The sequence below is a fragment of the Zootoca vivipara genome, chromosome 6 (genome assembly GCF_963506605.1).
Source record: "Zootoca vivipara chromosome 6, rZooViv1.1, whole genome shotgun sequence".
NCBI classification, from domain to species: domain Eukaryota; kingdom Metazoa; phylum Chordata; class Lepidosauria; order Squamata; family Lacertidae; genus Zootoca; species Zootoca vivipara.
The window spans coordinates 13,266,422-13,292,138 of NC_083281.1; the positions used below are offsets into that span (position 1 = coordinate 13,266,422).

At 47.5% G+C, this 25,717-nt stretch overlaps 1 protein-coding gene across 1 annotated transcript in view; it reads left to right on the plus strand.

The window, feature by feature from the left end:
- SPTBN4 (spectrin beta, non-erythrocytic 4) overlaps positions 1 to 25,717 on the plus strand; it is a 104,757-nt gene that overhangs the window by 3,771 nt on the left and 75,269 nt on the right. The window contains exons 2-12 of the mRNA XM_035118507.2: positions 1,385 to 1,643; positions 3,831 to 3,982; positions 4,570 to 4,743; positions 7,187 to 7,278; positions 10,907 to 10,987; positions 11,115 to 11,230; positions 13,950 to 14,062; positions 16,640 to 16,827; positions 20,120 to 20,237; positions 21,537 to 21,695; positions 22,665 to 22,967. Coding sequence (XP_034974398.2) covers positions 1,469 to 1,643; positions 3,831 to 3,982; positions 4,570 to 4,743; positions 7,187 to 7,278; positions 10,907 to 10,987; positions 11,115 to 11,230; positions 13,950 to 14,062; positions 16,640 to 16,827; positions 20,120 to 20,237; positions 21,537 to 21,695; positions 22,665 to 22,967 — 1,671 coding nt within the window. The 5' untranslated portion in view covers positions 1,385 to 1,468. The remainder of the gene's footprint in view (positions 1 to 1,384; positions 1,644 to 3,830; positions 3,983 to 4,569; positions 4,744 to 7,186; positions 7,279 to 10,906; positions 10,988 to 11,114; positions 11,231 to 13,949; positions 14,063 to 16,639; positions 16,828 to 20,119; positions 20,238 to 21,536; positions 21,696 to 22,664; positions 22,968 to 25,717) is intronic.

The window sequence follows — 25,717 nt, forward strand, 5'->3', positions numbered from 1 at the left end:
TAACTCTCAGCTCATCTGTAAGCTCCTTATGCAGCCGCACTGGTTTCCTTAGATGCCTCCCAGTTTTCTTCCTTCCTTTTCTTCCTTCGGATTCCTGGGTGCCCCCCATGAAATATCCCACTCCGTCTCTTCTGGGGTTCCCCTGCCTTCTCTCCACCTGGGCGTTGGCTCCTGGCCAGTGATGCAGACTGTCCAGCCTCCTCCCTCACCTTGGGAGCCAAATGGGCTGGGGAAGGGGATGGGGCAACCCGGATCCCGACTTGCCAGGAGGGCGAGGCAGAAAGCAGGCCTTCTCAGCCCAAAGCAAGGGAGTGGGAAGGGGGTTCCTTGCAGACAGCACTCCACGTTAAAGAACCAGCCCTGCAGAACCCTTGGAAAATAGTAACGGGCTACTGTCTGCTTTCTAGGGCAAAAGCTCCCCCTCCTCATTTCATTTCTTCTATTTCTATGCTGGTTTTCATTCAAACAAATCCCAAAGCGACTTACAAATAACCAGAACAGAACATCACAGCTATTGTGTGCATCATATTATATGATTAACGAATCATCCATAAAACCAGGGCTTTTTTTCAGCCGAAACTCCCCGTTCCAGCACCTCCCCTGCCGTTGCTATTCTAAGAGAACAAGGGAGGTGTTCATGGTGAGTTCTGGTTCCTCTTTTTCTAGAAAAATAGTCCTGCATAAAACATAATATATAAAACAGTATTTAAAAAAACAACAACTAAAAGTTAAGCGAAATCCTATTATGTTCGCATACTCCTCTCTCTTAGAACTCTTCCACCCGCTTCAGTTTCTCCAGTTCATTTAAATAAACCCATCCAGGGTCCAAGGGGGAAATAACTTACAGCAGGCATAGGCAAACTCAGCCCTCCCGATGTTTTGGGACTACAATTCCCATCATCCCTGACCACTGCTGCTAGCTAGGGATCATGGGAGTTGTAGGCCAAAAACATCTGGAGGGCTGACTGTCCTCCAGTTTGCCTATGCCTGACCTACAGCAACAGAGCAATACTTTAGCTCAGTGTTTCCCAACCTTGTGCCTCCAGCTGTTTCCGGACTACAATTCCCATCATTCCTGACCACTGCTCCTGCTAGCTAGGGATCATGGGAGTTGTAGGCCAAAAACACCTGGAGGCACAAGGTTGGGAAACACTGCTTTAGCTATAAAGCAGGATTTATGTCTCATGGGGTGCTGGGAGGAGCTGCTGCTTTGTACAGAGTTAGGCCCTTGAGGCTCCATCTGGCTCACTGTTGCTTACACTGACTGGCAGCAGCTGTCTGGCCTTTCAAAACTGTCCTCTCCTTGACTCTCAAACTCTGCCTCCTTCAAAACTCTGCCTTTGCATTGCGTCCTCTCAGTTGGTCTTCTGTGCCATCTCCGCAGGAGGGCTGGCCGGGGCTCCAGGCGCCCATGAGGTCCTTCTGCGCAGATCCGTAAAGGAGCCTTCCTCCCGGCGCCAGGGGCAAGATGGCAAATGTCACGCCAGCCAAGCTGGACAACCTGGAGGCGCAGCAGCAGCAGCAGCAGCAGAATAACAACACCCGGTGGGAGAGCACTGAACACCACCACCACCACCGGCCCTGGGATGAGGCCACGGCCACGGCCAAACTCTTTGAGTGCTCGCGGATCAAGGCCTTGGCCGGTACGTCTTGCGTGGTTCTTGCCGGCCTGCAAGGATATAAACGGTTGGACAAGGGGAGGCTGAATTGCAGGTGGCAGGCACAACATGGGTGAGCTTGGTTGGGATTTCAGACGCCCAGGGTTGGAAGGGACCCCCAGTGGACATCTAGTCCAACCCCCAGCAATGCAGGATGTGCCAGAGCACAGGGATGTGGTCTGACCCCCCCCTCCCCCCAAGATCCCGCAGGATTGCTCAATAAGAGACGGAGGCACAATTGCAGGGAGCAAGGAGGCCAGCTTTGTCGGAGTCAGGGGTACTAAAAAAACTGCTTAGCCCCACCCCCCACCCCCCAGTTCCCTAAACTCGTCGCCAGTGACCGCTTCCCTACCCTGCAAAGCGCATTATTCAGAATAGCGCCTCGCACAACCCGCTAAGGAAGATAACAGCGTGGTGAAATTCAAAATGGGAGCGATTAATTGCACATTAATTCCAAATCCAATAAAGTCTGCTTAATTAATTCCGCAAGATGCGTTCCCGATCTAGCACGCCAACGGGGCTGGCAGCTGAATCTGACTTTGGTACTGACGATGGGACAGTGCCCCCTTTGCTTGGGGGGGGGCAGCAGGCTAGCTTGCCTGGGGGGGGGGTGGAGGGAGAGCAGAATCTCGAGGATTCTTGGCGATTCCCCCAGTGCCAAAGGGTCTGTCTGTCCCTCCCGTCTCCCCGGCAGCCTCTGAATAGTGAGAGGCTCCTGCCCCCCCTGCCCAGCCTTATTCTGCCAACCCTGAGCCCCTCTGGCACCCAGAAGCCCCCCTCTCCCCCGCTTTGAAAATTGCTTGTGGGGCTCATATCAAAGACAGCCGCAGAATAGCTGGTGGAAGAATAAATAGGGAGGAGAGCTGGGTTCCACCCAGTTCAGCCTTGTCTACACTGACTGGTAGCAGTAATGCACATGGCGGCAGTTTCCTTCATCAATGAGAAGCTGCCTGCCTGCCTGGGAGGGTGGGAGGGGCCAGACAGACAGCCGAGTCAGCTGTCAATTTGCCGGGTCAGTTCATCTGTGAAGCTGGGGGGGGGGAAGGGGGCTCTCTCTAGGAGAGGCAAGGGGGCTTAAGCTCACTTTGCTGGTGGCGCTGGGTTAGAAATCGGCCCCAGCATATCATTGGAGACAGACCCTTGCTGGAGTCTCCCTCATTGCCTGGGGTTGGGCTAGATGACCGCTTGGGGTCCCTTCCAAGTTCTTATTTTTATTTTTATTTACACGTTTAAAATTACACAAATCAAACACACTTTTCTGTTATGAAAGAAAAGAAGGAGAAAAAATAGAAGAAAAAATAGAAAATAAAGTTAAATGAAAAATCTCATTAAAGACATACAGTTTTTTAAGAAATACAAACCATCATCGACATTATTATAAACATATATTTCCAGTAAGAGCTCCTTTTATCTTCACCTTATCAATTTCTCCTCACTACTCTTATTTTCTTACCTATGCCTAATCTCTGGTTTTATTCCCTGACTTGTTAATGACTTCCTTCCACTTCTATGCCATGGGTAGGCAAACTAAGGCCCGGGGGCCGTTTCCGGCCCAATCGCCTTCTCAATCTGGCCCACAGACAGTCTGGGAATCAGCGTGTTTTTACATGAGTAGAATGTGTCCTTTTATTTAAAATGCATCTCTGGGTTACTTGTGGGGCATAGGAATTCGTTCACCCCCCCATATAGTCCAGCCCCCCACAAGGTCTGAGGGACATGGACCAGCCCCCTGCTGAAAACGTTTGTTGACCCCTTGTATGAAGTTCATAATTTCTCATTTCTAAAATTTCCTGCCTCTGTTCTTGTTCTACGAAAGACCATTCTCTTAACTCTGTGGGATTTAGTGTATGCTCAACCACGAGTCATTGTTGGAAATGTATTTCATCATGTTATTTTTAAAAACACCCCATTCTAAAACATCCCATCCCATTTTAAAAACACCCCAATGATTTCTGATGGATTCTGTTGGTTTTGCTAGTCCAAGATATTCACATCGCTGTTTTGACTCGGGTCCCTTCCCAGTTCTATGGCTCTGCAGCCGGCAAAGCGGGTGGTCTCCGGGCAGAGTCCTCTGGGTGATCTTGGGGTGGGTGCCCTGGTGGGCAAAGGGAGGGGACTGGGGGTACCCTGGGGGGCTCCGCCTACTCAGCTTGACCCCCCTCTTCCTGCCAGACGAGCGTGACGCTGTGCAGAAGAAGACCTTCACCAAATGGGTGAACTCGCACCTGAGCCAGGCCTCCTGCCGCATCAGCGATCTCTACACCGACCTGCGGGACGGATTCATGCTGACCAAGCTGCTGGAGGTGCTCTCCGGGGAGCAGCTGGTGAGGAGGGGCTTTGGGGCGAGAGGAGGCTAGGAGTGTCTTGGGGGGGGGCTTCGAAAGAGGAAAACATGGGCCCAGACCTGTGGATTTCTGTGTTGCGCTGATGAACGCACTCTGCACATGGTCAGGGGCGTTTCCTTCTTCACTCCGACGCCACTGGCTCCAGGATTTCTGAGGTTTTGCTCTGGGGGGGGGGCAGGAGAAGGGCCTGATGCGAGATGCATTTGCAATACAGAATGCACTCTGCAGATGGTCAGGGGCGTTTCCCTCTTTGCTCTAACCAGGTCTGGAGTTTCTGGCGTTCAGAGCAGGCTCTGGGGTTTTGCTCCGTGGGGGGGGGGGGGGGGAGAGAAGGACACAATGTGGGATGCGTTCTGTGTTACAAAAGAGAGTGCACTCTGCACATGGTCAGAGAATACCCTCCTTTGCTCTCACACCGCCGGCCTCAGAGTTTCTGGCCTTCGGAGCAGATTCTGAGGTTGAGTTCTGTGAGGGGAGGAGAAGGGCCTGAGGTGGGGTGTGTGTGGCTTTCGGGGGGGGGAAGAGAGTCTCTCCCACACACACCTGTCTGCTTCCGCCCCCGTCAGCCCAAGCCCACCCGTGGCAGGATGCGAATCCACTCCCTGGAGAATGTGGACAAGGCCCTGCAGTTCCTGAAGGAGCAGCGCGTCCACCTGGAGAACGTGGGCTCCCACGACATCGTGGATGGAAACCACCGCCTGACTCTTGGCCTCATCTGGACCATTATTCTGCGCTTCCAGGTAGGGCCCGGGGGGGGGGGCGAAGACCCCCGCCCATAGCTGCCAAGTCTCCCATTTTTCACAGGAAACCCCCGTATTTAAACCCGTTTCCCGCTGTTATCCCGAATAGAGAAAAATCCCGTAAATCCCCCGGATTTCCTACCTGCCAGGGAGGCTCCTTCTGCGCATGTCTGGACATGCGCAGAACCGATTTCGGGTGCCGCTCTGCCCATATCTGGGCACCGGAAGTTGCTTCTTCACATGTCCAGACATGTGTAGAAGCGACTTCTGGTACGACAATGCTGCTGATCCCGGATTTTTCTTACCGGGAGTTGGCGGGTATGCCCCTGCCGCACATCTGGGGCTCTGTGGGGCTCTAGGGCTTCCTGTTGGCCGCTGAGAGTGCGAATTGTGGCTGTTGGAACACACTACAGTGGCACCTTGGTTCTCAAACGCCGAAAACCCGGAAGGAAGTGTTCCGGTTTTCGAACATTTTTTGGAAGCTGAACGTCCGATGTGACTGTCGGCCATTGTTTCCGGGGCGCCTGCACCAATCAGAAGCTGCGCCTTGGTTTCCAAACATTTCGGAAGTCAAATGTTTGATTGTTTATGTGACTGCGGTAATGGATAAAAGCCCCCCATCCAAACAATGGCTATCATCAGTGCAGGTCAGAAAAAAACAGTAATTTTTATTTTTATTGTCCACCATACTGTCTTATTTATTTTATAGTACAATACAATAATTATTGCTTTCATTTTAGGATCAATGGTCTCATTAGAGAGTAAAATTCATGTCAAATTGCTGTTTTAGGGTTTTGTTTTGTTTTTAAAAAAGTCTGGAACGGATTAATCCATTTTGCATTACCAAAAAGCGTTTGAAGAACCAAAGTTTGAGCCTGCTCTGAATTGTTGGTATTTGTTTCCGTTCTTGTTCTTACTATGCATTTTGCGTTTACGTTTTATATTTTACTATTATTAAATTTGTATACTGCCCTCCATGCGAAGATCACAGGGCAGTTCACAACATAAAAACACAAAATGAAAACACAAAAGGCAAAAGAAGAACAACAAGAAGAACAATAACCCCGAACTGCCCTGTGCTCTTTGACTGAAGGGCAGTATACAGATTTAATAGATAATAGAACGATAGCACGTCCCCAGATTTATTTATTTATTTTACAGTGGTACCTCAGGTTCAGTACTTAATTGGTTCTGGAAGTCCGTACTTTTTTTTAAAAAAGCAATTTATTAAATTTTTCAAATAAACACTTTAAACAAAACAAAACATTCAACAACAAACACAAACACAACACACACAAATTTTCTCTTTTTTAACACCTGTTCATCTATCTCAAATTCCCAATGCTCTGCCGAGCTTTGACTTCCCTCCCTCCCCTCATCTGGTTTTCTTATCAACTCTTATCTCGCAGTTCCTTTACTCCTTCTACTTAAAGTCATTTCGTAGGATTTATTTCAGTCCTGCAAGTGTCTTTAAGCTTCTACAATTCCTCTCCATATAGTCCACAAATTTACTCCAGTCTTTTTGGAACTTTGTCTCTCCCTGGTTTCGGATCCTGCTAGTCAGTCTTGCTAATTCAGCATAGTCTATCATTTTTGTCTGCCACTCTTCAATCGTCGGTAACTCCTGAGTTTTCCAGGAAGTCCGTACTTAACCTGAAGCGTACATAACCTGAAGTGAACTTTCCCATTGAAAGTAATGGAAAGTGGATTAATCGGTTCCAGACAATGAAAAACACCCCCTAAAACAGCAATTTAACACAAATTTTACTGTCTAATGAGACCATTGATCCATAAAATGAAGGCGGTACCTTGGGTTAAGTACTTATTGGTTCTGGGGTGCCATTTGCACCCCGAAAAGTACTTAATCCGAGCGGCGATAGCACGTGTGCGTGAAGCGACGATAGAGCACTTCTGCGCATGTGCGAACCGCGCAGATCGCTTCTGCGCATGCGCGAACCACGCAGATCACTTCTGCGCATGCGCGCATGGCGGAACCCGGAGGTAAACACTTCCGGGTCCGCGGAGTATTTAAACTGAAAGTACTCAAACTGAAGCGTATTTAACCCGAGGTATGACTGTAGTTCCTATAATTTACACCCTGCTTGGTTGCCAAAATGAATGAATAAAAGAAAGGAACCTCAAAGCAATGAGAACAGGATTCGAACTATGAGCCACAGAAGGAATGAGAGGTGATGGTCTGGTGGTTGTGATGCAAGGGAGAGAAGACAGGGTTCTGCAAGGGGGAAGAAATGAGAAACGGGAGGCGAAGTCGGGGGGAAACAAATAAAAATTTATTATGTTTTGGAGTGCATATGTGAAATTCTTGAAATTTAATAAAATAGGAAGGAAGGAAGCTGAATGCGGTTTGCAAAGAGATAAAACAAGAAACGCCAAGGGCAACATGTTGCAAAAACTGAAACTGCTAAAACGTTGAAATTTGCAGATCCAGGTGATCAAAATAGAAACGGAGGACAACCGGGAGACTCGCTCCGCCAAGGACGCCTTGCTCCTCTGGTGCCAGATGAAGACGGCCGGGTGAGCAGTGAGCGAGGGCAGCTCCCCTTCTCTTTTTATTTTATTTTATTGAATTTATTTACAACACATACACACACACTTGTCAAACTAAACATGAGAATAATAGTACAGAATCAAAAGAAAAACAAACAGCAACAAAACAAAAAACAAATAATACAAAAAAGACATGATAACCTACGAAAACTTACACAAAACGAATAATCAATTATATATATATCAATTATATATATTATTATATATATTATTAATATTATTAATATATTATTCTTATATATATTATTAATATATATTATTTTATATATATATATCAATTATATATATAATTGATTTATAATGGGAATCAGTGTGTTTCTACATGAGTAGAATGTGTGCTTTTATTTAAAATGCATCTGGGTTATTTGTGGGGCATAGGAATTCGTTCATCCCCCCCCCCAAATAGTCCAGCCCACCACATGGTCTGAGGGACGGTGGACTGGCCCATGGCTGAAAAAGGTTGCTGACCCCTGGTCTATATCTTTAACATTCTTTTTTCTTTCTTTCACTTGGTGTTTACTCAAACCCTGCTAATGAGTCTAATTCTTTACAACACTTCTGCAAATATAATATAAATGTATTCCAGTCTTTTTAAAAGTCTTTGTTGCCTTTATCTCTTAACCTTGCCGTAAATCTCGCCATTTCTGCGTATTCCATCATTTTAAGTTGCACATCGAAGCTCAATCAAGACCTGCCAACGGCAGGCTTGCAGAGAGTCTCCCCCCCCCTTCAATTCAGGAATATGCAGATTTTGTTAAGTAAAATAAATTGGAAACCTGCAGAGGCAGCTTTTGTGTGAAATGTGGCCTTGAAGAGAAAAATCCATCGAAAGCTAAGGGAACAGGAGCAGCACAAAATAAATCAGAGCTCAAAGCAGCAGTAAAAGCACATTAAAACAGACTTTTGTGGTTGCTGCTCTCACCTCTCCCCCCCCTTTCATCCTCTGGGGAGCTCTGGGCAACCGGGGAGATTCTTTAGGGAAGTTTTTTTTTAAAAAAAGATAATTTTTATTGGTTTTATATATGCATCAGCATCACACAAACAACAGATATTAAAAAGAAAAATAATATTTTTTAAAAAAGAAAAGAAAAGCAAAAAACAAAAAAAGAGAGAATACAAAAAACATGGAAATAAGAATACATACAAACAAATATCAACTTATTTCTATTTTTACAACCATTATTTCTTGAACTTCCCCAGATCCCTTCTAACTGATTTTCCTTTCCAAGTCATCTTTAGCAGTTTCTTACTCATTACTTCAAATATTAATCATCATATTGTTATTCCTTCCATTTTTACCTCAGTCCTTTAAATTTAATTCATTTATCTATTTTCCTCCCATCTTTTTCTTCTTTAGGGAAGTTTTAAATGTTTGATGCTGTATCGTGTTTTTAATATTCGGTTGGGAGCCGCCCAAAGTGGCTGGGGAAACCCAACCAGATGGGCGGGGTAGAAATAATAATAAATTATTATTTATTATTCTCAACAACAACCCTGTGAGGTAGCCTAAGCTGAACAACAGCGCCTGGCTCACTGCCACCCAGTGGCTGAGTGGGGGAATTGGAAGCTTTTGGGGTTTTTTTGGTCCATGCCTTTATTTATTAGCTCACCTCCTGGATATGTTTTAAGCGGCAGGGGGCATAGATTTTTTTTAAAAATAAGCATAGCCGGGGGTTGGACTAGATCAGTGATGGGCAACCTTTTGAGCTTGGTGTGTCAAAATTTGCCAAAAAAACGAACATAACTCGGGTGGTGTCTCACTTCGAGGAAGAAAACCATAATTTTGCGATATTTATAGTTTAAACAACAAAAATGTATAATTGTAATACATAACTGTATTTAACAAACCAAAAACTAATTATTTAACCAAACCAAAAACCCCTTATTTATCACGAAGTGCCCAGAGTTGTTGAGCTGTTTTGGGGGAGCTGCTGACCAAAGTTTTGGAGGTTTTTTTGGGGGGTGCAAAAGTTGCTTTGCTTTTTTTTTGGGGGGGGGGTGCTCCAAAGCTGCAACGCTTTTTTAGGGGGAAAGGGAACAGAAATAAATGTCGAATAATACCTTCGCTGGAACTAACACGCAGCACCGACATAGTCTGCCAAAGCGCCAAAAAACCCAGCACAGAACGGGTTAAAAAACGAACGCTGTTACACCCAATCATCGTCTGCCAAAGCGCCAGAAAAAAACAGCACAGAAAGGGTTAAAAAACCAATCTCTGGATCCGGTAATGGGGGGGGGGGGAAATAGCAGTGTGAATGGGCTGATGGGGCACGCGTGCCAGCAGTGAGGGCTCTGCGTGTCACATCTGACACGCGTGTCATAGGTTCGCCATCGCTGGACTAGATGATGCCTCGGGGTCCTGTTTTGTGATCCTCCTTGTGCCCCCAGTTAGAAGGGGCATACCACACGCCTTTCTCTGCTGGCCGGGGTGCCAGGCGAGGTTGCAGCCCAGATCTCCCTCCGAAAGATTTGATCCAAAATAAACATAAAATACTATCTAAAATCGATATTTTACTCCTTGGCTGGGAGGTCAAGGAGGAAGAAGTCAAATCCGTAATGGTGAAATAGGACAAGGATCTCGGCTGCAACATCTATATGGAAAATTGGGAGAGACTCTGGAAGGAAGACATCAAATTTACAGCATGTTTTGATTTAAAAGAAAATTGCATGAAAATGCTTTACGGGTGGCAATTAATGCCTCTTAAGCTAGCCAAAATGCTCAGGTCTAGGACAAACATTTGTTGGAAATGCAGGGAGGCGGAAGGCACATGGATCTACCTGTGGTGGAACTGTAAAAAGATCAGACAACTTTGGGAAATGATTTACAACGAGCTTAAGAAAATATTCAAATGCTCCTTCTCTAAGAAACCTGAAGCCTTCCTGCTAGGAATTCTGGGTAATGAAATCCCAAAAAAGTTCAGGAGAGTCTGAATGTATGTTACAGTCGCTGCCAGAATTCTAATCGCGAAAGGCTGGAAGGGAGAGGATATTCTAAATTAGACTGGCAGAATAAAATAAGAGAGTACACTGAACTGGCGAGATTATCGGCAAGGTTAAGAGACGTTACAGATGAAAAATTTATCAGAGTGGGATACATACAGAGTCTGTGTAAAAGAACATCGTCCAAAGACCAATCCGTTGGCAGGTCTTGATTGAGCTTCGATGTGCAATTAGGATAATTTTATAAAATAAAATTGATAGTAAGTTAAACAACATACAGAAAGTAAAGTCTACTAAGTGCATATTTAAGGAATTTAATTTGGGGACGCAAGGGGAAGATCGGAGGTCTTGTCCAATTTAACCACAAATGGATGTACAAAAGCCAGTATTAGTTAAAGAACGAAGAATTGTTTATTTCTTATTTTGCCTATAACATCTATTGTATGTTTTTGTTATAAAGTTTTCAACCAATAAAGCATTTAGAAACTGGGGGTGGGGGGTGGGTGGGCCGACAAAAAGCCGTTTCCGGTCTCCCTCCCTGGCCAGGTCTGGCAAGTCTTCCTACCTATGCTGCTTGCCAGGTGTGGGGCGGGAGGTGGAGTCGCCCGGTCAGGTGCAGAACGGCCTGCGCCCGCTGACTCTCTTCCCTGCGTAGGTACCCCGAGGTCAACATCCAGAACTTCACCACCAGCTGGCGGGATGGCCTGGCCTTTAACGCGCTCATCCACAAGCACAGGTGCGAGGGGCTGCCGGGTGCTGCACCCCCCTGCAGCAGAGGGACCCAAGGGGATTGTGACCCCCCACCCAGTGGGAAATGTAGTTTGTTGCACGGACTGACTTCTTGCACCCATTCTCTTTGCCAGGCCAGATATCATCGATTTCAAGAAGCTGACCAAATCCAATGCGGCCTACAACCTCCAGCAGGCTTTCAATACGGCCGAACAGCAGCTGGGGCTGGCCAAACTGCTCGACCCGGAAGGTAAGAGATCCCGGAATGATCCCTGGAGCGTCAGATCCATGGCAGAGGACATGCTCTCAGCGTCCCAAAGGTTTCCGGCGGACATCCCTGACTGCCATTCCCCTTAAGAGGAAGGCTTTGCTCCGAGGCCTTGGAGACAGCGCCAACTTTTGCCAACCTGGTGACTGCTGGGGGGGGGGGCAGGTGGGAGTTTCAGTCCAAGACAGGTGGAAGGCAGGGAGGGACGGGACAGGGAACGCAGTGCTGATCTCACCCCCCCTCCATTTTTGCTCACCTGTCTCCTTCCCTCTTTCGGGGGGCACGATCCAACCCGGCAGCCCGGTGGGGGGTTGCGCTCCGCCATGGTGGCCAGGCCGGGGGGGGCGCAGTGATCCGGCCCCCCTCTCAGGTATGGCACCCACCTTGCTCCGCCTCTGGTGGAAGGGGGCGCAGGTTGTGGCGGATGATGGAGCGAGCCCTGGGGGGAGACGGATTCATTACTTGTTTAATTTCATATACTTTATACACTATTTGAGTGTTGAAAACCCCTCGGAGTGGTTTATAAAAAGGTAAACCGATAAAATTGCCACTAAAAAAGATTAGCAACAATAATTTAATACTTTTGAAATGTTAAAATCACAGACAGAAAACAGATTAAGGCTTGCACCAACTTTCTAAGCATCTAGAGCGGTTTCAAAAATGTTTTCAGTAGGCAGTGATGTCAAGAGGCAGGGAGTTCCAATGTATAGGTGCTGCCACACTAAAAGATTGATTTCCCACAAATGCGGAAGGGGTCTTTAGGTGGCACCTGTAGCAGTGCCAATTCCACCAATGGAAGTGGTTGATTGGGCACATATGGGGTAGTTGATCTCACAGGTAATCTGGTCCCAAGTTGTTAAGGGATTTGTATAGTGATCGTAACCCCTTGACCCCCCCTGGCCTGGTAGGATTCACATACAATCTCCTCCCGGCTGGCTGATCTTGTGGCCCCCAGCTCCTTGCATAATTAAGAAGGCTGGCATGGGGCTGGATTTGCGATTGTGGAAGGATCCCAGCACCCAAACATTTAAGGCTGGTGCCTTGGGCCCCCTGTTGCCTCCTGAGACCCCCTCAGGGCCAAATCCAGGCAGGTTCACCCCAGCGCCTGAACTAGAAAGAGAGCCCAGGAGTTCGGGCTCTGGGACATGAGCTCTGCCAATAATCCGTTGTTTTCTCTGCTGCCTTACGGATCCTGCCGCCTCTCCTGTGCTTTGCAGCCTAAGCCCATTTTGAGCCGCTTACTCTAATCAGATCTCCCTGATCTAATTTGTTTTAATCTGAAATCATTCTAATCAGGCCTCTCTTTAACATTGCGTGGGGCTGCATTTAATTCTAGGCTCTCGCAGCCGCTTTGCTCGCAAGCCTTCCTTTCCAGCGATTTCCCTCTCTGCTTCTCTTGCTCTGCAAAATGCTGAATCGGTTGGTGCCGCTGCATTATTCGCCGTGGACTCAATTGGTCACCTTCTCGGCGGCGGTCAGGTGCATCTCTCCGCATCGCCGTTGTGCCACCTGGGAGTGGCCTTGAGACGTCAGCGCCACGCAGCCACCTCTCCAGCCCATCATTCGCCATTTGGCAGAGGAAATCGTCCTCTCCCAACCTCAGCCGATCCCCTTTTTTTGGGGGGGGGGTGTTACTCAGTTCTCCAGCATGACCTGTCCTTCCTTTCCTTGGTTCCCACTTCACAGAGTTGTGAAGTTGGAAGGGTCCCCAAAGCATCATCTAGCCCACCCCCAGCCCTGCTGCTGCGGGTATTACCTCCCAGCAAAGCCAGCGCTGGCTTAGATGAAGAGGAGGAGGCGAAGGCTGAAGATGTTTGGTGGGAGCAATGCCTTTGTGCACTGGCCACGTGAGGAACCGGGCATCCCGCTTCCCATCTGACAGCAGACCCCACCCCGCATTTTCCCAGGTTTCTCACCTAATACACCCCACCCCGTCCTTAATTTTGTGATTTCCCTGGAAGGTTGCCCCCCAACACCATCCCTGGCTTCTCTGCAGTCCTCCATCCCGGCTCCCATTAGTGGTGCAGAAGAAGTCCCGCTCCTTTCTCTCAATCCATCACCATATTTTCTTTACCCCCCTCCCCCCAAAATGAACCCCCTGTACAGCTGAAGCCTCGCCAGAGACTGGATCCCAAATAGCCTGGGATCTGTTGGCCACTGATAAGCTGCTTTTAAAATAATATTTTCCCCTGCTAGCCTCACCAACCCAAATTATGCCCCTAAAGAAAATAAAATTTAAAAAATCTAGGCCACCCCCAGCAATGAAGGAATCTCAGCTAAAGAATCCCTAGCCACCCAACCTCTGCTTAGAAAGAACCATTGAACATCTCTTACTGTCACAAAGTTTTTCTATATGTTTAGTCAGGATCTCCTTTCTTGTAACTTGAAGCCATGGGTTCGAGTCCTACCCAGCAGCAGTGCAGGAGAAAACAAGCTGGCTCCCTTTTCCATGGGACAGCCCTTGAGATATTCGAAGATGGCTCTCCTATCTCCTCTCAGTCCACTCTTCTCCAGGCAGAACATACCCAACTCCTTCAACCGTTCCTCATCAGGCTTGGTTCCCAGGCCCTTCATCATCATCTTGGTTGCCCTCCTCTGCACACCTTCCAGCTTGTCAATACCCATCTTAAACTGGGGTGTCCAGAACTGCGCAGGGACCTCCACTTGCTCCTCTTCCTGCCCTCTCTCCTTCCCTTTGCAGATGTCAACATGGAGCACCCAGACGAAAAGTCCATCATCACCTACGTTGTCTCGTTCTACCACTACTTCTCCAAGATGAAGGCCCTGGCTGTGGAGGGGAAGCGGATTGGGAAGGTGAGTAGGGTGGGGAGGAGAAAGGAAGGAAGGAGGGAGGGAGGGAGGGAAGGAAGGAAGGAAGGAAGGAAGGAGGGAAGGAGGGATAGAGGGAGGGGGCGGAGGGAGGGAGGGAGGGAGGAGGGAGGCGGTGGGTTGGCTGTAACCTTGCCCCAGTGGCAGGGAGGGCTGAGTGCTGGACCTGTGGGCCACTTTTAAACTCCCTACGTCTGAAACATTCACACTGGACCTGGAGGAGATGGTTAGACAAAGGAAGGGGGGGGAGCACATAGCTTCCAAAGAAAGGCAAGGGGGAATTTATTTTCATTTCCTTTTTGTTATATAGTTTCATTCATTTTCAAAAATAGTGTTAATAGAAATTTGCAAAACTGGTACACCAAGATAGAAAAGAAGCACAGGTATTAGTCACAGTCATTTAATGGGAAGTAAAATAACAGCAGGACGCAGGTGGCGCTGTGGTCTAAACCAGTGGTCATCAACCCCCGGGCCATGGACCGGTACCGGTCCGTGGGTCAATTGGTACCGGGCCGCCCAAGGAACATTAAATACAATTAAATTAAAATTATTAAATCAAAACAATCTAAATAAAATATAAACAATCAACGTCCCCCCCCCCCTCAGCGGGCCGCAGTAAAATTACCAAACGTTGACTGGTCCACGGCGATAAAAAGGTTGGGGAGCACTGGTCTAAACCACAGAGCCTAGGGTTTGCCAATCGGAAGGTCGGCGGTTTGAATCCCCATGACGGGGTGAGCTCCCGTTGCTCGGTCCCAGCTTCTGCCTACCTAGCAGTTCAAAAGCATGTCAAAGTGCAAGTAGATAAATAGGTACTGCTACAGCGGGAAGGTAAACGGCGTTTCCATGTGCTGCTCTGGTTCGCCAGAAGCGGCTTTGTCATGCTTGCCACATGACCTCGAAGCTGTTTGCGGACAAACGGCAGCTTCCTCGGCCTATAGAGCAAGATGATCACCGCAACCCCAGAGTCGTCCGCGACTGGACCTTACGGTTAGGGGTACCTTTAAAATCACAGCAGTAAAACAGATAACCATTTTTCTTTAACACACACACACAAAGGGCAAAATCACCTTTTATTAGAAATTCAAAAGCAGTGACAGCCTATTTTCCATGGAAGACAGAGAGACTAGATGGGACTGAGATATCATATGAAAACAGGATGGGAGTCAAATTAGGTTGACCCCAGCCCAAATACCCCTAGGACCTGGGAATCCACAAGCACATAAGAAGATTCTGGCTGCTGGATCAGGCCAGGGGGAGCCCATCTAGTCCAGCATCCTGTTCTCACAGGGGCCAAATGTCTCTAAGGTCCTCGGAATCTAGATAGACTGCCTCTGGACCTGGAGGCTCCGTAAGAACATAGCCATGCTGCTGGATCAGGTCGTCTCGTCCATCATCCCGTTCTCACCAGATGCCTGTGGGAAACTACCATCAGGATTCGAACATTGAGCTCTCCCCTCCCGTGGCATCCAGCAAAAGGGATTCAGAAGCACTGCTGCCCCTGAGCCTGCAAGCAGAGGGTACCCAATGTGGCTACTCTCCAGTAGTATTCAGTAGTGTTCTCTTTTAAAGACACCTGAGTTGGGGCCATCACTGCTTCCTGTGGGAACCTCAGGGTGAGGGTAGTCTGCTTGTGCTCTGCACCCGACCTTACCCCCCCTCCTTGTGTGGGAATGTTCAGGGTGGCAGGGGAGTATATGTTGTTTATTAATATCCTTCCTAACTTGCGCCAGCAAGTTTCTTTACGTAGCAGAGTTACATCCCCCTTTTTACATGCACAGTAGATAGCTGGTTGCAGGCTCGTGTGAGCCTCTCACTAATATACAATTCAGTCTGTCTCAGATTGAATTTCACGTTCCTGGTAAGTTCCATTGAATCCCTCTTAAAAGAATAACGATGCCACAATCTTATTCAAAGTCAATAAAAGAGGTTTACTCACATCAGTTCACATTTGGATTCCTGAAGGCAGACTTAGTTACAAATATGTACATGTGGATCTACCCCAAATGGGGGAATAATCCCAGTGCTAGAGCAATCCTAGCTAGAAGCTGGTCAAATGAAGAAGGAAGTCAAAAAGAGAGAAGGGTGCCACGTGACTTGTCCTTTTGTTACCTGGACAGGTGAGGTCATGCCCACTTCTATCACATGCAAAGGAAGGATGCTCCAGCCAGGAGGAACAAGAAGTTTTGACTGGCTGGACCATGGGTAGGCAAACTAAGACCCGGGGGCCAGATCCGGCCCAATCACCTTCTCAATTTGGCCCGCAGACTGTCTGGGAATCAGCGTGTTTTTACATGAGTAGAATGTGTCCTTTTATTTAAAATGCATCTCTGGGCTATTTGTGGGGCATAGGAATTTGTTCATTTCCCCCCCCAAAAAATATTGTCTGGCCCCCCACAAGGTCTGAGTGACAGTGGACCGGCCCCCTGCTGAAATTTTTTGCTGACCCTTGGGCTAGACGAACATCCCCCTGCATGTCCATTCTAGGAAAACAAGGAATGTTGTACGGTATTTGACTGCTCCCAGGGGATTGCATCCCACAGCCTGGTTCCTTTTCTGCAGGTGCTGGACCAGGTGCTGGAGATTGAGAAGATCATTGAGCGCTACGAGTCTCTGGCCAGCGAGCTCCTCGAGTGGATCGAGCTCACCATCGCCATCATCAGCAACCAGAAGTTTGCCAACTCCCTGGTGGGCGTCCAGCAGCAGCTGCAGGCGTTCACCGCCTTCTGCACCCTGGAGAAGCCAGTCAAGTGAGTGGGGGGCACAGGGTGGGGCAGGGGGAGCAGAGGGCAAGGAGGCTCCCGGGGCTGGAGGGAGGGGGGTCTTCAGTCGGGCAAAGGGGGCAGCAGGGCAGGGACTGGTGGGCAGGGACAGGGGGTTGCCAACCGAAGCCAGAGGTTTTTTTTTCTGGCCGCCACCCCCTTGACTCCGTAAAATACAAAATACAAACAACAAAATTAATAATAAATAAATAAATAATTTCTGCCCCATCCATCTGGCTGCATTTATTTATTTTATATTTACTTGTATATGTGCAGACAAACATTATTACAGTGGTACCTCGACATCCGAATGACTCGACTTACGAAGGTTTCGACTTACGAAGTCAGCAAACTCGGAAGTCTTTTCACCGTGCACGCGTTCTGCGCCTGCGCAGAAGCGGCGGGTGCGGCCGGCGCCTGTGCAGAAGCGCAAAACCGCGCTTCGCACATGCGCAAAACAGACGCTTCGACAACTGAAGGATTCGACTTACGAAGAGCGCCGCAGAACGGATCGCCTTCGTAAGTCGAGGTACCACTGTATCTCATATTAAAAGCTGGGACAGCCCTCTAGTGTACACTAGTGGCCAAAATTGTGGAACCTTCTGGGAAAAAAGTATTTCTGAGGTTTGGGGACACAGGGAGACACATACCCCTAAACATTTTGTGAATTTAACAGGAGAAGAAATTCACTGTATTTATTTTTCCCGGGGTGGTAATTTTTGAGTCAAAATGACAGTATCCCTAAACATTTTTTTACAAAAAAACCCCCACTGAGTTATACCATAAAATTATATATCAATGGAAAGATAATTTAATGAAGGATGCAACGCAATAACTTTCATGAAGGATTATTTATTACAATAGCAGTCATTAAGAAGAAACGTGAAACACAGAAAAAATGAGAAATACAGGTTCAATTGCTGTGTTGGAACTTGGCGATAAATAAGTGGGATTTGGGTTGCAGTTCGGGCACTTGGTCTCTAAAAGGTTCGCTATCACTGCCCTCTAGTCCCCTAGTTCTATCACTGAGATCATTTGCCGGAGCATCTCTCGTTGCTCCCCAAGTTGATAGGGCTCCTTGGATGGCAATGAGAAATCCAGCCTGTCGTGTCCTTGGTCCAGTCCGGTGGAACTCTCTTCTACTGGAGATTCAGTGGCAACTTTTAAACACCTGCTGAAAACTTTCCTGTTCTGCCCAGTTTATGCAGGCAATCTCCCACAATCTTGTTTTTAACTGTTTCTTTTTCCTTTTAAGTTGCTTCTGTGCTTTTAGTGTTAAGTTTGTGTTCCACCTTGATATGTTTTGTGCTTTAGTGGTATATAAATACTTTTATAAATGAATGAAATAAACAATCCCCGGTCCCCCGCCCTGTAAAAAGCATATTCAGGAGAGCAGTTGCCACGATCCACTAAGGAAGGTAAAAAATTACCAATGGAAATTGCATGCCCAGGCAACCTTGCCCAAACAAAAGTGTTTTCTGTAGGCCCTGGAAGCTAAGCAGAGGCAGCTCCTCAAGTCAATGGGCAGGGAGTTCAAGGGGGGGGGGGGGAGAAAAAAGGCAATACCCGAATATAAGCCACTCCCTTAAAATTCTGCAGGCACTCACACCCATAAATGGCAAATATAGAAGAAAATCCCACGGGTACTAGAGAGGACTTGCAAGTTGGTTTAACACCTGTTTGTAGCACCGTAAATGCAAATAAAAAATCAATACTACACTGTAAAATACGGGGAAAGCGATGAAGGACATTAGAATTAATTGCACAACAGTCTCAAGCTCGCAGATCGGCAATAAAGCAGTGTTTTGTTCCGTTTTACCGTATGTCTGTTTCAGCAGCGATATCGTAAAAGCCAATTTTTGTAAGGTTGCGAATTTAAGCCACACTTTAACTTTTCACAGTCAGGATTTGGGAGGAAATTGTGCCTTATATTCAGACCAATACGGTAGGCAGGTCAGGCAGTCCTTCTTGTAAAGTGGTCCCGAGCTGTTGAGGCTTTTACCATATATACTAAAATAAACGCCTCATTTGCAAAATACTGTGCAGTGACTTGGTTTTGTGCCTCTGGGAAGCACAACAACAACAACAACAACAACAAAACAATAATAATTTATTATTTATACCCCACCCATCTGGCTGGGTTTCCCCAGCCACTCAGGGCTGCTTCCAGCAAAATATTAAAATACAATAATTCACCAGACATTAAAAGCTTCCCTAAACAGGGCTGCCTTCAGGTGTCTTCTAAAAGTCAGATAGCATCCTTAGCAAGGAAGGACAGAGCAAGTGCCCTTTAGGGCCTCTTTTGGCCTTCGGCACCCCACCCCTCATCTCCACAGCCAAGGAATAATCTCTTTATTGCATTTCTATTCCACCTTTGTCTCCATGGAGCGTACGTGGTTCTCCTCCCCCTCCTCTTTTAATCCCCACAACAGCAGCCCTGCGAGGTAGGTCAGGCTGAGAGGCAGCGGCTGGCCCCCAGTGAGCTTTGCGGTTGAGGGGGGATTTAAACCCTGGTCTCTTGAGGGCCATGGGAGGCTGATGCTCAAGCCACTCCTGGCCCTTGGAGCTGTGTGCCTCTCGAGGGGCAGCTGACATGGTCCCTGTGAGAATGTTCAGGGTGGCAGGAGAGGATATATTGTTTATTAATATCCTTCCTAACTTGCGTTGCAAGTTCCTTTACTTTGCAGAGTGCATTCCCCTTTACACAGCAGATAGCTGGTTGCAGGCTCGTGTGAGCCTCTCACTTTTATACAATTCAGTCTGTCTCAGATTGAATTGCACGTTCCGGGTAAGTTCCCTTGAATCCCTCTTAAAAGAATAAAGCCGCCACGATCTTATTCAAAGTCAGTAAAAGAAGCTGACTCACATCAGTTCACAGCTGGATTCCTGAAGGCAGACTTCGTTACAAATATGTATATGTGGATCTACCCCAAATGGGGAAATAATCCCAGTGCTAGAGCAGTCCTAGCTAGAAGCTGGTCAAACGAAGAAGGAAGTCAGAAAGAGACAAGGGTGCTGCGTGACTTGTCCTTTTGTTACCTGGACAGGTGAGGTCATGCCCACCTTCTATCACATGCAAAGGAAGGATGCTCCAGGCCAGGAGGAACAAGAAGTTCCCTCGCATGTCTTCTCTAGCATTACAAAGAATGTTGTACTTGACTGCCTCTCATGGATCACATCCCACAGTCCCTGCTCCCTTTGGGGGGTGTGTGTGTGTGGATGTGCTCCCTTCTCTCTCTGGGGCTGGAGGCTGGCTGATCCCTCTGTCCTTGGCCCGCAGGTTTCAGGAGAAGGGGAACTTGGAGGTCCTCCTCTTCTCCATCCAGAGCAAGCTCCGGGCCAATAACCGGAAGCTCTACATCCCCAAGGAAGGCAAGGGCATCTCCGACATCAACAAGGTGGGTCCCAAGAGGGTCTGCATTGGGCAATAAAGCAAACCGTCTAATTTGTCAGTGCCTAAATGATATCGAGCGCCAGAACCACTTGGCCACAATAAGGAAATTTGGTCCATGGGATGACTATTTTCCACCTTCCCATTTCAACTCTCTGGCACCTGATTTGCATAACCTAGCAATCCTAAAATATAGTTGCACTTTGGCTCTCGCAAGATTGAATGTAATGCCCTCAGCTGGACTTGAGGGACGATTCCAACAGATTCCACATTAAAAACGCTTATGTCTCTGTAGAGATGGCAGTCCTGAATCGGTGGCACATGCCCTTCTGGCTTGCACTCTTGATAAAGACTTGAGGAATGAGGTTATCACCCCTCTTTTATTGTCCATTCCAGGTCGCCCAACCACTGCCACAGTGTCCTCTCTCTTGGCAGATCAAGATGAGCAGATGACAGCAAAGGTGGCAAGGTTTTTAGCTGGGCTAATCAGAATAAGACCCACTATTTGACTATTGATTCAAAACCCTAAAATATATTTGATATAATTGACATTTTATTTTTATTCTTTGTATATCATATTGTTTTATCGCTGTGGCTGATGGCTGACACAAATAAAGATTCATTCATTCATTCTGTGAAGGGCAGGACGGCCTGGGGGAGTGCCGAGTCCAGGGGGGTGGGACCTAGCGGGTCTCGGTGCTTGCAGACCAAGTGCAGAGGAGGGAGACGAAGATGGTCAAGGACCTGTAAATGGTTCAGAGAGTTGGGGAGGCTTAGCCTGGGGAAGAAGAGGCTGAGAGGTGGAATGAGAGCCATCTCCCAATATCACTGCCCCATGGAAGGCAGAGCAAGCAGGTTTTCTCCTGCTCTGGAGGGCAGGACTCGAACCCATGGCTGCAAGTTACAAGAAAGTAGATTCTGACTCAATGTCTTGGATGCTTGATTTGAGATCCCTGCCTTGCAGGGGGTTGGACCATGTGACCCATGGGATCCCTTCCAACTCGACCATTCTATGACTTTGTCGAGATTCCCAGCTTGAAGGGGGTTGGACTAGATGGCCCTCGGGATCCCTTCCCCCTCCACAAGCCTATGATTCTATAAACCTTAGGAAGGACTTTCTGAGGGGAACGGACTCTGCGGGAAGCTGGCGGGATCTCCTTCGCTGGAGGCTTTTAGGCCGAGGTCTGAGCGCCCTCCATCTGGGATGCTTGGACGGTTGCTCCTGCATTACAGGGGGGCTGGACTGGATGACCCTCGGGGATCCCCTGCTGCTCTGTGACTCTGTGCCCCTTCCTCCTCTCGGCAGGCCTGGACCCGGCTGGAGAAGGCGGAGCATGAGCGCGAGGTGGCGCTGCGCAACGAGCTGATCCGCCAGGAGAAGCTGGAGCTGCTGGCCCAGCGCTTTGACCACAAGGCCGTCATGCGGGAGACCTGGCTGAACGAGAACCAGCGGCTGGTCTCCCAGGTAAGGCGGGCAGAGACACGGGGGGGGGGGAGCCTGGGGATCAGGGGATCAGGGGAAGGGGAGAAAGGACCTCAGATGATAGAGGAATCCGCTCCCGTGTTGCATTATAAGAAAGAGGATGTGCGCTGCTTCCCTGCAGAATCTCTTCCTCTATACAGTGGTACTTTGGTTCTCAAACTTAATCCGTTCCGGAAATCCGGTCCAAAACCAAAGCGTTCCAAAACCCAGGCGCGCTTTCCCATAGAAAGGAATGCAAAACAGATTAATGTGTTCCAGACTTTTAAAAATGACCCCTAAAACAGCAGTTTAACAGGAATTTTACTATCTAATGAGACCATTGATCCATAAAATGAAAGCAATAATCAATGTACTGTACTATGAAATAAATTAGATGGTACTGGAGATGATAATTTTATATATATATATATATATATATATATATATATATATATATATATATATATATATAACCTGCGCTGATGATAGTCATTGTTTGGATGGGGGCTTTTCTCCATTTCCGCAGTCACACCATCAGTCAATCAGTAGCTGAACTGGGTTCCACACAGTCACAGAAACAAATGAACCGAAAAAGCCACAAAAAATGCAAAATAAATAGCAAAAACAAAAGCGCCAAACTTAATCCATTGCGGAAGTCCGCCTTACTTCCAAAATGTTCAAAAATCAAGATTGGTGCAGGCGCCCCGGAAACAGTCGCTGACAGCTGCATCAGACGTTTGGCTTCTGAAAACCATTCGACATCCAGAACACTTACTTCCGGGTTTTTGGCGTTTGGGAACCAAGGTACCACTGTATTCCAAATTGAGAAAGTGGGGGAGGGCTTGTGGTTTCCTGGTGCGTGAAAAGCATTCTGCACATGGGCAGACGCCTCACCGTTCTCCTTAGATCAGATTACATTGGCTGCCTCCTTACTACCTGGTCCATCCCTTCCCCCCACCTCCCTCTCGCCAGGACAACTTTGGCTACGACCTCCCTGCAGTGGAGGCTGCCATGAAGAAGCACGAGGCCATCGAGGCGGACATCTCCTCCTACCAGGAGCGCATCCAGGTGGTGGTGGAGCTGGCCCAGGAGATGGAGTCGGAGGGCTACTACGACAGCAAGCGCATCAACGCGCAGAAGGAGAACATTCTGCGCCAGTGGAGCCTCCTGACGGAGCTGGTCAGTGGCCGCCGAGCCCGGCTGGAGCAGAACGTGGCCCTGCAGAAGGTTTTCCAGGAGATGGTCTACATGATCGACTGGATGGACGACATGCAGGTGCCTGGGGGGGGGCAGGGGGGGCACTTGGCCGGCCCCTGTGAGGACAGGGTGATGGCCTGATCCAGCAGACTCTTCTCAGGTTCTTCCCCTTGCTTCATCTTAAGCAGAGGTTGGGTGGCCCCCTGTAGGAAATTCTTCAGCTGTGATTCTGGCCTTGCAGGGGGTTGGGCTGGTTGACACTCAGGGCTCCCTTTCAACTCTACAATTCTTTTTTAAAAAATATTTTTATTAAATTTTCTACAAAGGCAATAATAAAAAACAATAACAAAAGAAAGAAAATATATACACAAAAATAGTATAAAATCCATAAAATGGGATTCTTCGGACCCTGTGATATCCCCCCCCCCCAGTTCCCTAAGTTTTCACCTGTATATCATTTCTACTCGAAATTATTTTTTTTAACCTCAGATTTCCTGTACTATTTCTAAAATCCTGCCAATATATTAACCTGTTTACGAGACTTTTGCAAATACATAGTAAACTTTTCCCATTCTTTTTTTAAATTTCTCGTCGTCTTGATTTCTGAGCTTTCCAGTTACTTTCACCATTTCAACCTAGTCCATTAACTTGGTTTGCCAATCTTCTTTGGTCGGGACTCCTTCCTCTTTCCATCTTTGGGCTAATAGTATCCACGGCCATCATAGCATACATAAACAATTTTTTCTGATATTTTGGAATCTCTGCTCCTAGAATACCTAATAAAAAGGCTTCTGGTTTTTTTAAACAAAGGTTGCTCTAAACATTTTTTTTTGTTTCATTATAAATCATTTCCCCTTTTTTTTAACCACCTTGCATTTCCACCACATATGATAGAACATACCCTTATCGCCAAGTTTCCAAAACTTATTAGTGTCACCCTTGTAGGCGGTGAGCAGGAAAAAACTTAAAGATGTAGCAGAGTTCAGCAGAGTTCCCAAAAAATAGACCACAATCAATTGAATCCAGCAGAGTTGATTGAGCTTACTGATTCAGAAGGCAAATGGACATAATGGTCACAAATCCAATGCAATCAGGATTGGCCCCGTCCGTAAGAAATCCAGTTGCAGCACTTATAATAAGACTTAACCTTAAGCATACAGAACAGAAGACCAGAACAAAGTGATAGAAAGGGGAAGTGAGTGAGAGTGAGACCCAGGCTTCTCCTGGTCTGACTCTTATAGTCAATACGACCTTGACAGAAGAGATAAGAGGACCAGTTTAAACCATCTGTACTCAGCTTCCCAGCAGAAATGACCAAAACATCAGAAACCTCCTTCCTGTTTCTCACACACAGAAATAAACCTTCTAGAACGGTCCTGAATCAGAATAGCAAAGATCTCTACGCATCAGATTAATACTTTCTGTACTAAGAAATGAAAACTGACAAATAGATCTTGTTCTGTACATTTTTGCTCATTTAACCAGGGTTAGAAACCACCGGCACATCATTTTACACAATTCTACAATTCTGTGATTCGTTTATAACCGCAGCTTTAGGAGCAAGCAAGAAACAGGTTCTGCTGCTTCTCCCTGAGCTCCTGCCCCTGTTCCTTCCTTGAGAAGACCCCTTGCCCCTCCCCCCTGGGCACCCCCCTCCTAGCTTGACCAAATGCTCAAGACCACCAGCCACATTGAAGCTTAGAGTTCCTCCTGGACACAAGGCCACCGTTTCGACAGCCTACGTGATCCAGCATTGGACACCCCCAAAACCCACCCCGTGATCCTCCTTTCAGATCTTAGAATCATAGAAGGGTGGCGTGGGAAGGGAACCCACAGGGATCCTCTAGTTCAGCCCCCTGCAATGCAGGAATCGCGGCTCAGGAATAAAGAAGACTGGCAAGTTAAATTAATGGAATATGCTGAAATGGCAAAATTGACTATGAAGCTAAGAGGAAGAGATGACCACGAATTTAAGGAAGAATGGAAGATGTTTATTGGATATATACAGAAGCACTGTACATAGGTTAATACATTAGCAGGGTTTTAAGATGACTTGTAATTTTGTTATGAATGGATAATAGGTGATTTAAATAGGTTACAAATTTAACAATGGACATTCAGTATCTTGATAAAGAATGGAACCAAGGAAGGGATTAGAGGGAAGTCAATTTGTTCTGTTTTTGTACTGTTGTTGCTTTTTATTTTTGTTATTTTTGGGAAATCAGTAAAATAGTATTTTTTTTAAAGGAATCCCTGACAGATGGCCACCCAACCTCTCTGGAATAGCCTCCAAGGAAGGAGAGCCCACCACCTCCTGAAGGAGACTATTCCCCCGACTGGGTCATGTGTGGACTCTGTAGGCTGGCTGACTGCCCACCTGAGCCAAGGGATGCTCTTGCCTGCTGCAGGGCAGCCTGGGCGCATGCCAGGGCCATTCTCTCTCTCGCACATCCTGCAGCAACTGGCATCCTCCTGTTCTTTGGGGACATGGCCTGGCCCGGCCTGTGCTTGCTGCATTTCAGGGGGGTTGGACTCGATGAGCCCCTTCCAATCCTGTGACTAAGTGTCTGGCTGGTTTCAAGCAGGGCCCTCTGGGGGACCCCCCCCATCCCTGCTGCTGCCCGTCACCCTGTGGGAATGTTCAGGGAGGCAGGAGAGGATATATTGTTTATTAATATTGTTCCCAACTTGTGCTAGCAAGTTCCTTCACTTAGCAGAGTTTCACATTCCCCTTTTAAACGCACAGCGGTTAGCTGGTTGCAGGCTTGTTTAAGCCTCTTAATATTGGGTTCCTGGTAAGTCCCCTTATCTCCTTCTTTAAAGAATAA